The 15,049-nt window shown below is 23.2% G+C and overlaps 3 protein-coding genes across 3 annotated transcripts; 2 read left to right on the top strand and 1 right to left on the bottom strand. All coding sequences in view use genetic code 6, as the record gives it.

Annotated features, from left to right (window-relative positions):
* Positions 1–1,273: 1,273 nt before the first annotated feature.
* Positions 1,274–3,314, top strand: TTHERM_01150360 (MFS transporter; the record flags this gene model as incomplete). Its single annotated transcript, XM_001022111.2, has 9 exons — positions 1,274–1,297; positions 1,383–1,504; positions 1,650–1,864; positions 1,917–2,038; positions 2,133–2,274; positions 2,452–2,573; positions 2,646–2,840; positions 2,985–3,106; positions 3,251–3,314. 9 exons carry the CDS (start codon positions 1,274–1,276, stop codon positions 3,312–3,314), a joined length of 1,128 nt encoding a protein of 375 aa, XP_001022111.2.
* Positions 3,315–6,552: 3,238 nt separating this feature from the next.
* Positions 6,553–10,119, top strand: TTHERM_01150350 (Na,H/K antiporter P-type ATPase alpha subunit family protein; the record flags this gene model as incomplete). Its single annotated transcript, XM_001022110.1, has 1 exon — positions 6,553–10,119. One exon carries the CDS (start codon positions 6,553–6,555, stop codon positions 10,117–10,119), a length of 3,567 nt encoding a protein of 1,188 aa, XP_001022110.1.
* A 1,067-nt stretch (positions 10,120–11,186) lies between these two features.
* Positions 11,187–12,980, bottom strand: TTHERM_01150340 (transmembrane protein, putative; the record flags this gene model as incomplete). Its single annotated transcript, XM_001022109.2, has 2 exons — positions 11,187–12,653; positions 12,705–12,980. The coding sequence occupies 2 exons, from the start codon at positions 12,978–12,980 to the stop codon at positions 11,187–11,189; spliced, it is 1,743 nt and encodes a 580-aa protein (XP_001022109.2).
* Positions 12,981–15,049: the final 2,069 nt, after the last annotated feature.

Here is a 15,049-nt window from a genome sequence, read left to right as displayed (position 1 = left end):
AATTTGAAGTAACCTACATAATGAATCAAACTTCCTTCCATCTAATTCTGATTAAATTAGTTGAAATTAATTAATTATAAAATTAATTAAATTTACTCCTAATTAGATAAAGTAGTTAGGTAACCCCCTAGCCTAATATCTATTAGACTTAATTACCGTAGCAACTTAAAAGTGATTCTCTCTCTTCTGATCAAATCCCAAACTTCCAATCATATAATAAGAAAAAAAAAAATGTTTTAAAAATTTAATTAAAAAAATTAAAAAACAAACTATAAATAAACAATAAATAATTCATAAATTTAAATTAGTCTACAATTTATAATATAAAATAATATACACCTAAATAAAAATACAGAGAATGGCTATAATATTTTTAGTACTTATTTACATTTCTTAAAATGTAGAGTTTTATTTATTGTTCCAATTGTTTGTGCCTAATTTAAATTCAATTTTTTAAATCTATATTTTTTTGGATTTTTACTTCAAAACAGTTAGTACTTACTTAAATTCTTTTTAATTTTTAACATTTTAAATTGAAACTATTTGTATAAAATTGAAATTCTAATTTTTTTACTCAATATTTAATTGTTTCATAAAGAATAAATACGATAATAAATTGGTTTCTCAGACTATTTATATTTTAAATTCAATTAAATATTTTGTATTAATTTGAAATATAAAAGTCTGTATGTCTTTATAAATCTCTCATTTTTAAATAATCAGAAAAATTTTATGTAGCAATTAATTTTATTTTTTCCTTTTTTAAAATGTAAAAAAATTGCATTTCTTTTCAACTTTCTAAAATGAATTAGTTGAGATAAATTTTTTCCTCAAATATATTTCTTACTTATTAGAAAAAATGAAAATATAATTATAAATAGGTATTTATAAACTTAGATATTTACATATTTTTGTAAATTTATTATTTTTTTATGTGCTCATAAAATATTTAATATAACATTTTTTAATAAAATTATCAATTAAAAAAATATCTTTAAAATTAATAGTTAAATTAGGTTTTCATTAAATAAAATTTAATTTCATAAGGAGTTGGCTCGTATTAATTTAACTCTTAGTTTTTTAAAGATTTTAATAAGAAAGACTTAAGCCACTCAAGTTTTCAAAGGTAATTTAAAATTTCTTTAATTATATTGAAAATTTTTATTTGCTTTTCATATTTGACCATCTTTCTTTCATAATAAATTTGTCAAATACTAAAAAAAACTCAAAAGAATTTTATCTAAAAATACATAGCAAATTAATTAAATAAAAAATGAAGATTTTAATTATTCAAAACGTAGTCTAAATAAAAAATCAATTAATAAATTTATTTACTATTACTATTTCTTACTTTAATGATATTTATTAACAAAATAAAAAAGGTTGTCGACACTGGGACTTCCCAAGCGGTCCCCCACCTTAGTACTAACCCAGCCTTAAGGCGCTTAACTTCGGAGTTCGAATGGGATCCGGTGTTTTCACCTTAGTATGGCCGACAACAAAAGTAATATCCATAAATAACTATTTATAACAATAACTTTTAATTTGATTTATCACTTAATCTAAAATTTACTAGAATAAATTAAAATTAGTAATTAAAAATAATACTTTATAAATTTTAAAAAATAATATTAATTAAAATAAAAAAGGTTGTCGACACTGGGACTTCCCAAGCGGTCCCCCACCTTAGTACTAACCCAGCCTTAAGGCGCTTAACTTCGGAGTTCGAATGGGATCCGGTGTTTTCACCTTAGTATGGCCGACAACAAAATTAATATCTATAAATAAATATTTATAACAATAACATTATTCAATTTGTTTTATCACTTAATAATCTACAATTTACTCAAATAAATTAATATTAGTAAAATAATACTTTTTAAATGATTAAAAATTATTTTCAATAAAATAAAAAGGTTGTCGACACTGGGACTTCCCAAGCGGTCCCCCACCTTAGTACTAACCCAGCCTTAAGGCGCTTAACTTCGGAGTTCGAATGGGATCCGGTGTTTTCACCTTAGTATGGCCGACAACAAAAGTAATATCAATAAATATCTATTTATAACAATAGCATTATTCAATTTTTTTTATCACTTAATCATATACAATTTACTCAAATAAATTAATATTAGTAAAACAATACTTTTTAAATGATTAAAAATAATATTAATTAAAATAAAAAAGGTTGTCGACACTGGGACTTCCCAAGCGGTCCCCCACCTTAGTACTAACCCAGCCTTAAGGCGCTTAACTTCGGAGTTCGAATGGGATCCGGTGTTTTCACCTTAGTATGGCCGACAACAAAATTAATATCTATAAATAAATATTTATAACAATAACATTATTCAATTTGTTTTATCACTTAATAATCTACAATTTACTCAAATAAATTAATATTAGTAAAATAATACTTTTTAAATGATTAAAAATTATTTTCAATAAAATAAAAAGGTTGTCGACACTGGGACTTCCCAAGCGGTCCCCCACCTTAGTACTAACCCAGCCTTAAGGCGCTTAACTTCGGAGTTCGAATGGGATCCGGTGTTTTCACCTTAGTATGGCCGACAACAAAAGTAATATCCATAAATAACTATTTATAACAATAACTTTTAATTTGATTTATCACTTAATCTAAAATTTATTAGAATAAAGTAAAATTAGTTATTAAAAACAATACTTTTTAAATGATTAAAAATAATATTAATTAAAATAAAAAAGGTTGTCGACACTGGGACTTCCCAAGCGGTCCCCCACCTTAGTACTAACCCAGCCTTAAGGCGCTTAACTTCGGAGTTCGAATGGGATCCGGTGTTTTCACCTTAGTATGGCCGACAACAAAAGTAATATCAATAAATAACTATTTATAACAATAGCTTTTAATTTGATTTATCACTTAATCTACAATTAACTAGAATAGATTAAAATTAGCAATTAAAAATAATACTTTTGAAATATTTAAAAATAATGTTAATTAAAATAAAAAGGTTGTCGACACTGGGACTTCCCAAGCGGTCCCCCACCTTAGTACTAACCCAGCCTTAAGGCGCTTAACTTCGGAGTTCGAATGGGATCCGGTGTTTTCACCTTAGTATGGCAGACAACAAAAGTAATATCAATAAATAACTATTTATAATTTCACTTTTAGTTGAACATAATTGAAAAATTTTATTAAAATATTTGCATGAGATATTGTGTAAATTAATTAAAAATAATTTTTTTGATCAAAGAAGTCAATAATTTTTAAATATAGAAATAAAGAGAAAAATGAATTAAAAAATTTTTAATAAATTTAAAAAGATGATCTAAAGTTATGAATAAAAAAAGAAATTTCAAATTAAAAATGAAAAAATTAAGTAACATATTTTTTTAATTTAAGTTAAATATAAGTAAACATCAATATTAAATATGTGATAATTTAATACCAATTCGATATCTCTTGATTCTATAATGAGTAAAATTTATATCTTGCAAGAAAAATTTCTTTATTTATAAAGGATATTGTTAATGAAACTAACTTTTTGAATACATTTTGTTCATTCTTTTACAACATAAATTTCAAATTAACCTATAAATTTTTTGAATTATAAAAAATAGATTTTAAGCCGGATCTTTCATAAAAAATAATATATAAATAAATTAAAATAAGAAGTATTTTTCTCTTTAATTGAATTCATTTAAAAAATAAAAAATAAATATTATTAGCTGAATTTCTATCAAGAAAGTATTTATTAAGACAAATTATGAGTTTTATTTATTATCAAATTAAATTAATTGAAAGATTTTGAGAAGACCATATTATTTAAAAATATTTTTTATAACTTAAAACTTAAATTAAATTTTGTTTTTTTTTATAAAAAGTAATTAAAATTTAATTATAAATTTATAACTTAAATAAGAAATAATTAAAATTTTGTAAGAAAAATATTTAATAGTGTATATTTTAAATGCAAGTTAGGAAATAAATCTATGAGGACTTAGAGTTTATCTTGAATTACTTTTGAAAAAAATACATAAATCCTTCTATTAGCAAAAGTATTTCATAACCAAAAGAAAAATATTCTTAGAACTATTAAAATATTTCAAATTTATTGTCCATTATTTTTATAATAAATGCTGAATTTTTTTCTAATTGCTATTAAAAAATTTTTTTACTAATCTATTCATCTATTTTGTTTGATGTTTTACAATAAAGAAAAGACTTTCATCAAATATTTATTTTATTAACTAGATTTAAATGCAATTATTCAAAAAATCTATTAATTAATTTAATTTGCCATTCCTTTTATGACAAAAGTTATCAAATCTACTTTTATTTTGACTACTTTTAATAATTTTTAATAAATATTATTGTTTGAGATATTTTTATGTAGATAAGTTTAAATATTAATTTTTAAAAGCCAAATATATATTTTAAAATGATGCGATTTTAATATATTAGATAGAGAAAATATTCATTCAATCTAAACATAAAATTACCTATATTCAAACATACTATGTTAATAAAGAGAGCCTTTCTTTATTATTATAAAAATATTTTTTAAGAATTGAATTATTTAGCTTATTTTTGTAGGATAGTTTAAACGTTATTAGCAGTAGTAAATTACATAATAAGAATTTAAAAGCTTTACTCCACTATTTCTCCATAATAAAACCAATAAAAATAACAAAAAAATGAATAAAAATATTGTGATAAAAGATAAAATAAAATAATTTTTGTTGAAATATATTTTTAAAGTAGATATTTTGGATAAAATTATTTGAAGGTTAGACATTTTTTGACATTTTCCTTGATTAAAAAAGTATTTGATAAATTAAATTGAAAGCTAATTTAGCTAATACCAACAATTATATTATTATTATTATTACTATTACTTAAACAAACTCCATTAATTTTCCATAGAAAAAATGTCAAATATTTATAAACAGCTTGATAGAATAGATTTTAAAACTGATTCAGGAATTTATTTTGAGTATTTCAGCTATATTTATTCCTTTTTTGTTATTACAATTACTTTTTTAAAAAATGTGATTATCCTTTTTGTTAATACAAAAAGATCTATTTGTTGATTATTCTTTTAAAAAAATTGTACTAGGTATTTATCTGTCTTATATATATTTTTATGGCTTGTTAAAAAATGCTAATGTTTTTGTTCCCCCTTATTTATAAAAAAAAAACTATTATAAAATTGCTTTTCATGATTTTACAATTAATGATCTATCTTTATTTATTTATATTATTTTTAGATTCTGGATTCATAAATTTTCTCTATTTTCTACTATTGTGAATCGAATTCAACTAAATTATTAGTGCAACTTATGACTAAATTTAATAGTAATTCGGCTATAATATGATTTTATTATTACATAAAAATCTATTTCATATGTTACCAATAAAAATTTTCTGAAATTATACTGTTTTTTCTAAAAATTTAAAGCAATAAATATTTTTTATATTACAACTTGAAGAATATACTATACACTATTCAGACAGAAGCTAGCCTAATGTCCGATATTCATCTTAAACTTTAAAATACGATTTATAATTAATAATATTTCAAAACATAAAATTTCAAAAATAAATTTAAATTTTATTTCCATAATAGTAAGTAAATCAACTTCACATTAATATTGTTTATTTTCAAAATTTTATAATCAATTATATTCAATATATTTTATTGCAAGAAACAGCTTTTAGATAAAAAAACATTTTAATTTTCAACCAAATTTCAATAATGATCTAATGTTTGACAAAATAATATTAAGCTTTTGCTAAAAAAAAAGCCTCTTAGATTTAGAAAATAAGCCATTCTACTTTTATAGAATTCCATTTTTAGCCATGATGTAATAATTAATTAATTTATTTAAAAATTGATCTAATTTATTGGTATTTTTATTATATAATTAAAAAATCAAATATGGAATATGATTTTTTCTTTTAAATTCTCCACCAATTCTCCATGGTATGTCACTATCAAAATTCATTTTTTGTGATAATTTATCAGATTTTACATAATAATGTAGCTTATTTTTATGAACCTGAGAGTGAATTTTAGGTTTTTTAAGGCAAATAAAATAGACTTGTCCTCCATTAAAAAAGTCTAATAATAAACTTTAATTATAAAACACCAGGTACAAAGTTGTTAAAATAACGCCAAAATTATCAATAAACATATCTAAATAATATATGGAATAGCATTGAAATGGTTAAGCTGTTTTTCATAAAAGGTTTTATTTATATATCTATTTGAGGAAATAGTATTATATTTAAATAAGTCTTTAATTGCAATTAAATTAATTAAGTGGCTATTAAATTACTAAATGAAATAAAATTAAAATTAAAGAAATAGACTTTTTCATCTAATTAAGTATCAAAATCTTCTATTTCTTAAATTCTGGGTAAACAAAAGCTAATAAAGTATACATTTGTGTAAAAAAAAAGCTTTATAAATGATATTTGGTAAATCCGTTTATAATTTTTAAATAACAAAAAAATTCTTAAAAAAAAACAGATTAAAAAATAATTTTGAAATCTTACAGAATTGAATAGATAAAATGAGTCAAACTAATGTTGTTCGACAGTCTGCGTCTGGTGTCGTCAGAAAATTTGAAGAAATGAGGTAGTCCATTTAACTTAAAAATTCTATTCAAGAAATTAGATAAAGTTAAGAATTCTAAAAGTCAAGACCTGATTTGGAAGAAGGAAACAAGCGTTAACACATTAACTGTGAATTTTAAGAAACAACAATTAAAACAGAAGGCTTTATGATTTCTAACACTCAAACTGCTGATGTAGCTAAAAATAATGTTAACAAAAAGTTAAATAAGGATCAAAAATAAAAGCAAGACATTGTTGAAAAAGTAGACCACAAAATTTCTTTGGAGGAACTGAAATAAAAGTATTAAACTGATTTCCAGAATGGTTTAACTGAACAACAAGCTTAGGAATTACTAAAAAAGTATGGCGAGAATAAGCTTACTGTTAAGTAAGGAACTCCATTATGGGTAAAACTCTTGAAAGAAATGACTAATGGCTTTTCACTTATGCTTTGGGTTAGTGCTATTCTATGTTTCATTGCTTAAGGATTGCAGCCAAATCCCTCTAACATTTACCTTGCAGTAGTCCTCATTATTGTCATTTTAATTACCACTGCAATTACTTTCTAATAAAATGCCAAGAGTGAAGCATTGATGAATTCTTTTAAAAATTTTATCCCTGCAAAGACAATAGTTATTAGAGGAGGTGAAATAAAGCAAATAGAAGCTGTACATCTTGTTGTCGGTGATGTAGTTGTCATAAGAATAGGTGAAAAAATCCCCGCTGATATACGTATCTTAGAATCAAATGAAATGAAAGTAGATAATTCCCCTTTGACTGGTGAAAGTGAACCTCTATTGCGTACTACTGAATGCTCTCATCCTGAAAGTTATATTGAGACATCTAATATAGCCTTCTTCGGTACTCTATGTAAAGAGGGTAACGGAAAGGGAATTGTTATCTGTACTGGTGATAATACTATGCTTGGTTAGATTGCTGATTTGTCTTCTGGTGAAAAGAAAGTCAAAACTCCTCTCCGTATTGAGCTTGATCGTTTTGTAGTTCTTATTACAGTTATTGCAATAGTGCTTGGCGTCGCCTTTTTCTTACTTGCATTACTTTATATGAATTATAAAGTTACTGATTGCCTTGTCTTTGGTATTGGTATTCTAGTAGCTAATGTTCCTGAAGGTTTACTTGGTTGCATCACTATTTCGCTTGCCATTACTGCAAAGAATCTCTCAGCTAAAAATGTCCTCGTAAAAAACCTCGAAGCCGTAGAAACTCTTGGTTCCACTTCTTGTATTTGCTCTGATAAAACTGGTACTTTAACTTAAAATGTTATGTCGGTCAAAAATTTGTGGTATTCAGATTAGATCCATCTATCCAAGAACAAGGCTCATCTTAAGCAAGGAGAAATCCCTGAATATAATACTGAAGATCCTGACTTTAAAACTCTTTAGAAGGCTGCCATGCTCAGTAGTGAAGCCCGTTTTGATACTTCTACTATTAAAGAAAAAGAGAATATCGACTACTTGACCTGTCCAGTATTAGGAGATGCAACAGAAACTGGTATTATCAGATTCTATCAATACATTGAAGATGTAAATTCCTTCCGTGAAAGATATAGAGTAGCTAAAAATCCTGATGGTACTTAAGGTAAAATGCCTTTCAACTCATAGGTAAAGTTTGCTTTGACAATAATTGAAGAGTAAACATAAGAAAGTTACTATACAGTTTACATCAAGGGAGCTCCAGAAAAGATTTGGAGTTTCTGCTCATCCATTATAGTTAATGGTTAGCCTTCCTAACTTAATGATAACTGGTAAAAGAAATTCAAAGCTGTAAATCTCACTTTTGGTAAAGGTGGTGAAAGAGTACTTGGTTTTGCTAAGTTGAGTTTACCTGCTGCTTAATTCCCTCAAGGATTTATTTTTAATGTGTCTTCTATCTAAAAGTTCCCCTTTAAACTTACAAATTTCTAGTTTTGTGGTCTTATTTCTTTGATGGACCCCCCTAAATAGAGAGTCCCCTACGCTATTTTAGAATGTAGATCTGCAGGTGTTAAGGTTATTATGGTAACTGGTGATTAACCTCCTACTGCTGCTGCTATTGCCAAAGAAGTCAATATTATTCCCAAAGATATCCTAACCAATGAAGATCTTATGGAAAGAAATCCTAGTCTCAGCTGGTGGGAAGCAAGCGAATAATGCAGAGCTATTATTGTCCATGGAGATAGAATTACTGAGTCTATTGACAAAGCTCTAAGTGAAAAAAAGGAAGATTGCTTTTATTTACGTTAATGGGTAGTTAAACCTTATTGTGTTTTTGCTAGAACAACCCCAGCTCAAAAATTATAAATTGTTGATGCATGCCAAAAGGAAGGATTCATCGTTGCTGCTACTGGTGATGGTGTAAATGACTCTCCAGCCATCAAGAAAGCAGATATTGGTATTTCTATGAATATTTCTGGTTCCGATGTTACAAAGGATGCTGCAGACATGGTCTTAGTTGATGATGATTTTGCATCAATAGTTTTGGGTGTAGAAGAAGGTAGAAAAATTTTTGATAACTTAAAGAAGACAATTGTATATCTTCTAACTTCCAACATGACTGAAATTATTCCCTTCTTAGCTTTCATTATCCTCTAAATTCCCTTACCTCTTTCCAGTATTTATATGCTTGTCATTTGTGTTGGTACTGATGTTTGGCCAGCTATTTCACTTGCTTATGAAGAAGCAGAACTCGATGTAATGACGAGAAGACCTCGTAATAAATCTGAACATTTGGTCTCAAATAAGCTAATTACAATAGCTTATCTCTAAACAGGTTAGATTGCTAGTGGAGCTGGTCATCTTGGTTATTATATTGCATTCAACTATTTTGGTTTCCCAGTACTTTCTTTATTCGGTCTTGCCTCTGCAACAGGATACAGACCTGTACAAAATGATTTTGGAACTTATTATAATCCTCAGTTGTAAAGAGACGATCCATACTACAACTCAGCTATCTATAATATTACAAAATTCTAAGATTGTAACAAACTCTCAACTGACCAAAATAACGCTCTTTCAAATCTTTAATATTCTTTGGATTGGTTCACACTTTCTGAAGGTAATTATGATCTAAGAAAATCTTTGGTTAAGTGCGATCCTGTTACTGGTGCCTTTATACCTTGGATTAAATGGAGTGATTGTGATATTAACAAATCATAAAATTGGTCAGTTTTAACATCTTAAACTGCTTGCTATTCAGTAGAAGCTATCAACTATGCCTAAAGTGTTTATTTCCTAACAGTTGTCTTACTTTAGTGGACAAATGTATTTGCTTGCAAGAGTAGATCTATGAGTTTTACAACAACTGCTTTTAATTCAGTCATGATATAAGGTGTTATTTTCGAAACAATTTTAGTTATTTTCTTGCAATATGTACCTGGAGTCCAAACTGTATTTGGTGGTAGACCTATGTTCTTCTGGTTATGGACAAGTTGTCTAGCCTATACAATGTTACTACTTATATATGATGAACTAAGAAAATTCTGCTGTAGAAAAAGCAGATGGTTCTATAAATATTGCTATTGGTGAACATTTTTTTTCTAATTATAATAAAAATTATAAAGTTATTTGACTTGTAATAAATAAAACATTAATATAATTATTTTACTTTTCTCTATGAGTATTTTATTTCTTAAAATTTATAATCAATTCTTTAACTTTTCATTAATTTATTTTAGAATTATTTTTTTTAATTTATTTAAGTATTTTTCTTTCAATTAAAATTTTTGATTTCGAAGATTGAAATATGAATTACTTACTTATTATTAATCTATACTATTCTTATTTTCAATAAACAGTTATCCTTAATAGGTTTTACAAAATAAGCATAAGAATATATTATGAAATGTATGGATAAAAAAAAAAGATTTTTTATGAATTAATATTTAATTAATTAAAATGATCTTGATTTTTATAAAAAATTTTTACATACTTTTGTATTATTTTTATTTAAAAATTTAAAAAACATAATAGTAATTATATGAGGCTGTTTGGATGCTTTTTTATTGATTTTTAATTTAGGGAACAATTTTTGTGAAAAATATGATAAGAATATACAAAGCTATGCTTAAGAAAAACAAAAAAATAATGATTAAAATTATTTATTAATTTTATTTTATTTTAATTAATAAAATAAAAAATTGTAATTTTGAAATTATTTTTAAATCAATTTATTTTAAAATATCAATTTTTGATAAAAATAAAATACAAATGAAATAGAGAATATGAAAGCAATTCACTTGCTAATCTATAAATTTAATGAGGAATTACTTTTTATATAATTTGATTTTTTTCGCTGTATGTTATTCCAACTGTTGGTTGGTTATTCATAATTATAAATATTTTTTTAATTTGATTTATTTACATAAAATAAATTATCAAATATATTATTTAATTTATTCTTAACATTATTTTTTATACATTTCTTAAAATATTTTTGTAAAATATATATAAATTTATTTTTAATAAAAATTATTTTATTTATTAATACATGATACTAACATTTTATTTATTTACAGGCTAACTAACTTACTTACTTACTTTAATTAATTAGTAAAGTTTCTTTTCTGCAAAGCCTATATAAATAATTATTTAATTCATTTATTAATAGGAAGATCTAAGTATAAATCATATAATATCTAAACAGGATTAATGTTAAAATATCTGCTTAGATATTTTTGATAAGCTGTAATTTATAATTGAAATAACTCATTTTCTAAAGACATTTATTGTAATTTATTTTTTATTCCTTTTATTGTAAAGATACTGATTTAATTTTATAAAATCAAGGTTTCAAAAAACATTTTAAATATTTAAATTTAAATAAATTTGTTGTAAAACTTAACAGTTTTTATTTCATCTAAAATTTCATAACCTTATCTTATCTTTTTTTTTATAAAATTATAATCAAAATTTTAGTATAAACTGACCTCTTACTATTTGAATTTAGAATCACTTATATTTATTCTATGAAAATACTTTTATAATGTTATTATCTCAGTCTTTTAAAAGTAGAAGAGCAAAGTCTTTTAAATTAGCTTATGTCTTTTTTAACGAGATTAGATACCATTTGAGTGGTGTACATCAAACTGAATAATTAGAAATTTTAATCTTTTAAATTTTTTTTCACTATTTTTGTACTCTTTTGTAAGCTCTTTCAATTGTTAAAAACTATTTACTCTTATTATTTTTGGTCCTTTGAGATAACTTAGAATCACATAATCAGTAAGAGAAACTATCTTCATTATAATTTAAAATATAGACAATGCCAAAATTATTAGCGCCTATATAGAAAAGCATAAACTTTCATCTTTAAATATACTAAAATGCTAAATGAAAAATTAAACGAATACATAGACAATCTAAGTAAGCTATAGAAAAACTATTGAATTTCTTTACCATTCTTCTAAGTGATCAATAATTCCAGCTTAAAAAACAAAAGGAATCCTAATATCAACAAAATATCCAAAAAATACAATGAAATAGAAAAAATAAATAAAGTCATCTTTGTAATGCTTAGAAATAAACTAAGCTGTAAAAGCTAAAAATATAACAGAGAGCCCTAAATTTATAATAACCATAGTAATTAAAGATTAAGAATCGTGAATTATATAGATTAGTACTAATCCTTAATATCCTATTTAACCAATAGCTTCTAAAAAAAATTTTATCCATGTACTTTTTAGAATATGTTTATTTCTAACTATTTTAGGTTCAAATAAAGAAAGCAAAATTATATAGATTGGGTAAAAATATGCTAACAAAGGTATGATTAATTATTTTGGATCTAATAAGAAAGCAAGGATGATAGATCCAGCCACTTCTACCACAAAAAAAACTAATCTTTTAAAATTTAATCTGTATTATTTGAAGCATTAAAACCTATTATTTTTATGAATTTAAAGTAAAGGTATCTCTCCTAAGTTAAATAAGCATAGAATGTAAGCTAGAGACTTACTCTTTATCTCGATGTTCTTGTAGATGTATAAAAAATTCAAAAAATTTTCAATATTAATTGCTATACCTATAACAGACCATATTATCGATTATGTAATTGATTTATCCTATTAATTATTATGAGATAAATAGAGTAGAAATAAATGCAAAGTATTTACATCGAAAGCTATGAAATACAAAAGCTAAAACAATAAGCAAAAATATAAGACTTTATCATAAATAAAATGAATTGCTAAGAAAGAATCCATTTAAATTTATTATTCCGCAAACATGTCTTCTTTATTTACTAAATCTATCTTTATTAATTAAACTTCTATTTTGATTAAAAAAAAATCTTATGTTTTACTATTTCTTAAAAATTAAGAAATTATAATTTAAAAATCAAAAAACTAAATATTAAAGTTTTTAAATGAAATGCAATAAGTAAATTTCATGTCTCTTTTAATTTATTAAAAAAGAATGACTTAAATGAACAAATATATTATTAAAAATCAATTTTAAAAAATATAAAATTTATATTAATTTATTTAACAATTATTGATATTTCCTTAAGTTAAATTAAAAAAATATTTTACTTAATTTTTTCATTATCATATTTCAATAAATTTATTTATTTAAAAATCAATTTATTTACTTCTTTAATAAGGATAATTATTTTAAATTAATTTACAATATATTTAACAATATTTCATGTAAATATTTAAGCAAAATGTTTTTCAATTATGTTCAACAAAAATTGAAATTGTAAAAACTGTAAAATCCCAAAACTTTGCCCCTCGCTTTTAGCCAAAATCGAAGAGCGAGGAGTAAAAAATATATAGGTGCCTTTTTTTTCTACCTATTGGCCCTAAAATGCTCTGATTGTAAATTATCTTTTATAGAGTATATTATTGATAAAAAAAATTCTTTGAATATATTTTGTTCATTATTTTTACAACATAAATATAAATTTAACATAATAATTTTTTGAATTATAAAAAATAGATTTTAAGCTTTTTCTCTTTGAAAAGTAACAAAAAAATAAATTAAAAGAATAAGTATATTTTTTAATTTTTATTGAATTCAAATTAAACTAAAAAATAAATATTATCAACTGAATTTCTATCGAGGAAGTATTTATTATTTAAAGACTATTAAATTTTTATAATGAATATTTCATAGAATGTACTAAGACAAAAAAAACAATAAATACTATATTATGAGTTGTATTTATCATTAAATTAAATTAATTTAAATATTTTGAGAAGGCAGGCCCTATTATTTAAAAATATTTTTTATAGCTAAAAATTAAAATTTAGTATTTCTTTAAAGAAAGCATTTAAAATTTAATTATAAATTTTTTATTTAATTAAGAGCAAATTTAAATTTTCAAAGAAAAAATTTAATGTGTTTTTCTTAAATTTAAGTTATGAAATAAATTTATGAGAACTAAGAATTTATCAAGAAAAATTACTTTTATAAATAATACTTAAATCCTCCTATTAGCAAAAGTATCTCATAACCAAAAGAATAATATCATAGAACTATTAAATTTTTAGAAATTACTGTCCAATAATTAATATAATAAATGCTTTTTTCCTTTTTTTCGAATAATTATATGTATAAATTTAACTGGTATTTTACAAAAAAGAAAAGATTTTAGCCAAATATTCATTTTTATAATAGGATTTAAATGTAAGTATAATAAATATCAAAAAGTTAATTTAATTTTTCATTCATTTTATGACAAAAACTAGGAAATCTACTTTAATTTTACTATTTTTAATAATTTTAAATCAAAATTATTGATAAATATATTTTTAGGCAGATAAGTATAATTACTAATTTAATGTAAGAGAGAGAAACTTTACATTCAAGCTAAGACATACAATAATCTATATTCAAACATACTAAATTTATAAAAAGAACCTTTCATTATTATTACAAAAATATTTTTAAAGAATATATAATAAAATTATTTAGCTATCTATATTTGTAGGATAGTTTAAAAATTACTATCCATAAATGGCATCATAAGAATTTTATAGCTTTACTTCACAATTTCTCCGAAGTAAAACAAACCAAAAAACAAAAAAATGAACGAAAATATTGTTATAGGAGATACAATAAAATAATTTTTGTTGAAATCTGTAAAAAAAGTAGATATTTTGAAGTAAAATTATTTGAAAGTTAGACATTTTTTGACATTTTCTTTGGTTATAAAAGTATTTGATAAATTAAATTGATATCTATTTTTAGTTAAATACCTACACTTTTTTTATTATTATTATTGCTTAAACAAACTCCATTAATTTTCCAAAGGAAAAATACAATATATCTATAATCAGCTAGATAGAATAGATATTAAAATTAATTCAGTAATTTATTTTGAGTGTTTTAGCTTTATTTATTGTATTTTTGTATATAATATTACTATTTTTTAAAGCTATTGCCCTCTTTTGTTAATAATAATATTTCTATTTGTTTCTTTTAAAAAAATGTACAAGTAAGGTAACTTTCTTAT

The sequence above is a fragment of the Tetrahymena thermophila genome (genome assembly GCF_000189635.1).
Source record: "Tetrahymena thermophila SB210 genomic scaffold scf_8254492, whole genome shotgun sequence".
NCBI classification, from domain to species: domain Eukaryota; phylum Ciliophora; class Oligohymenophorea; order Hymenostomatida; family Tetrahymenidae; genus Tetrahymena; species Tetrahymena thermophila.
Note: the sequence above shows the minus strand (reverse complement) of the source record. Positions and strands in the feature narration are given on the sequence as shown.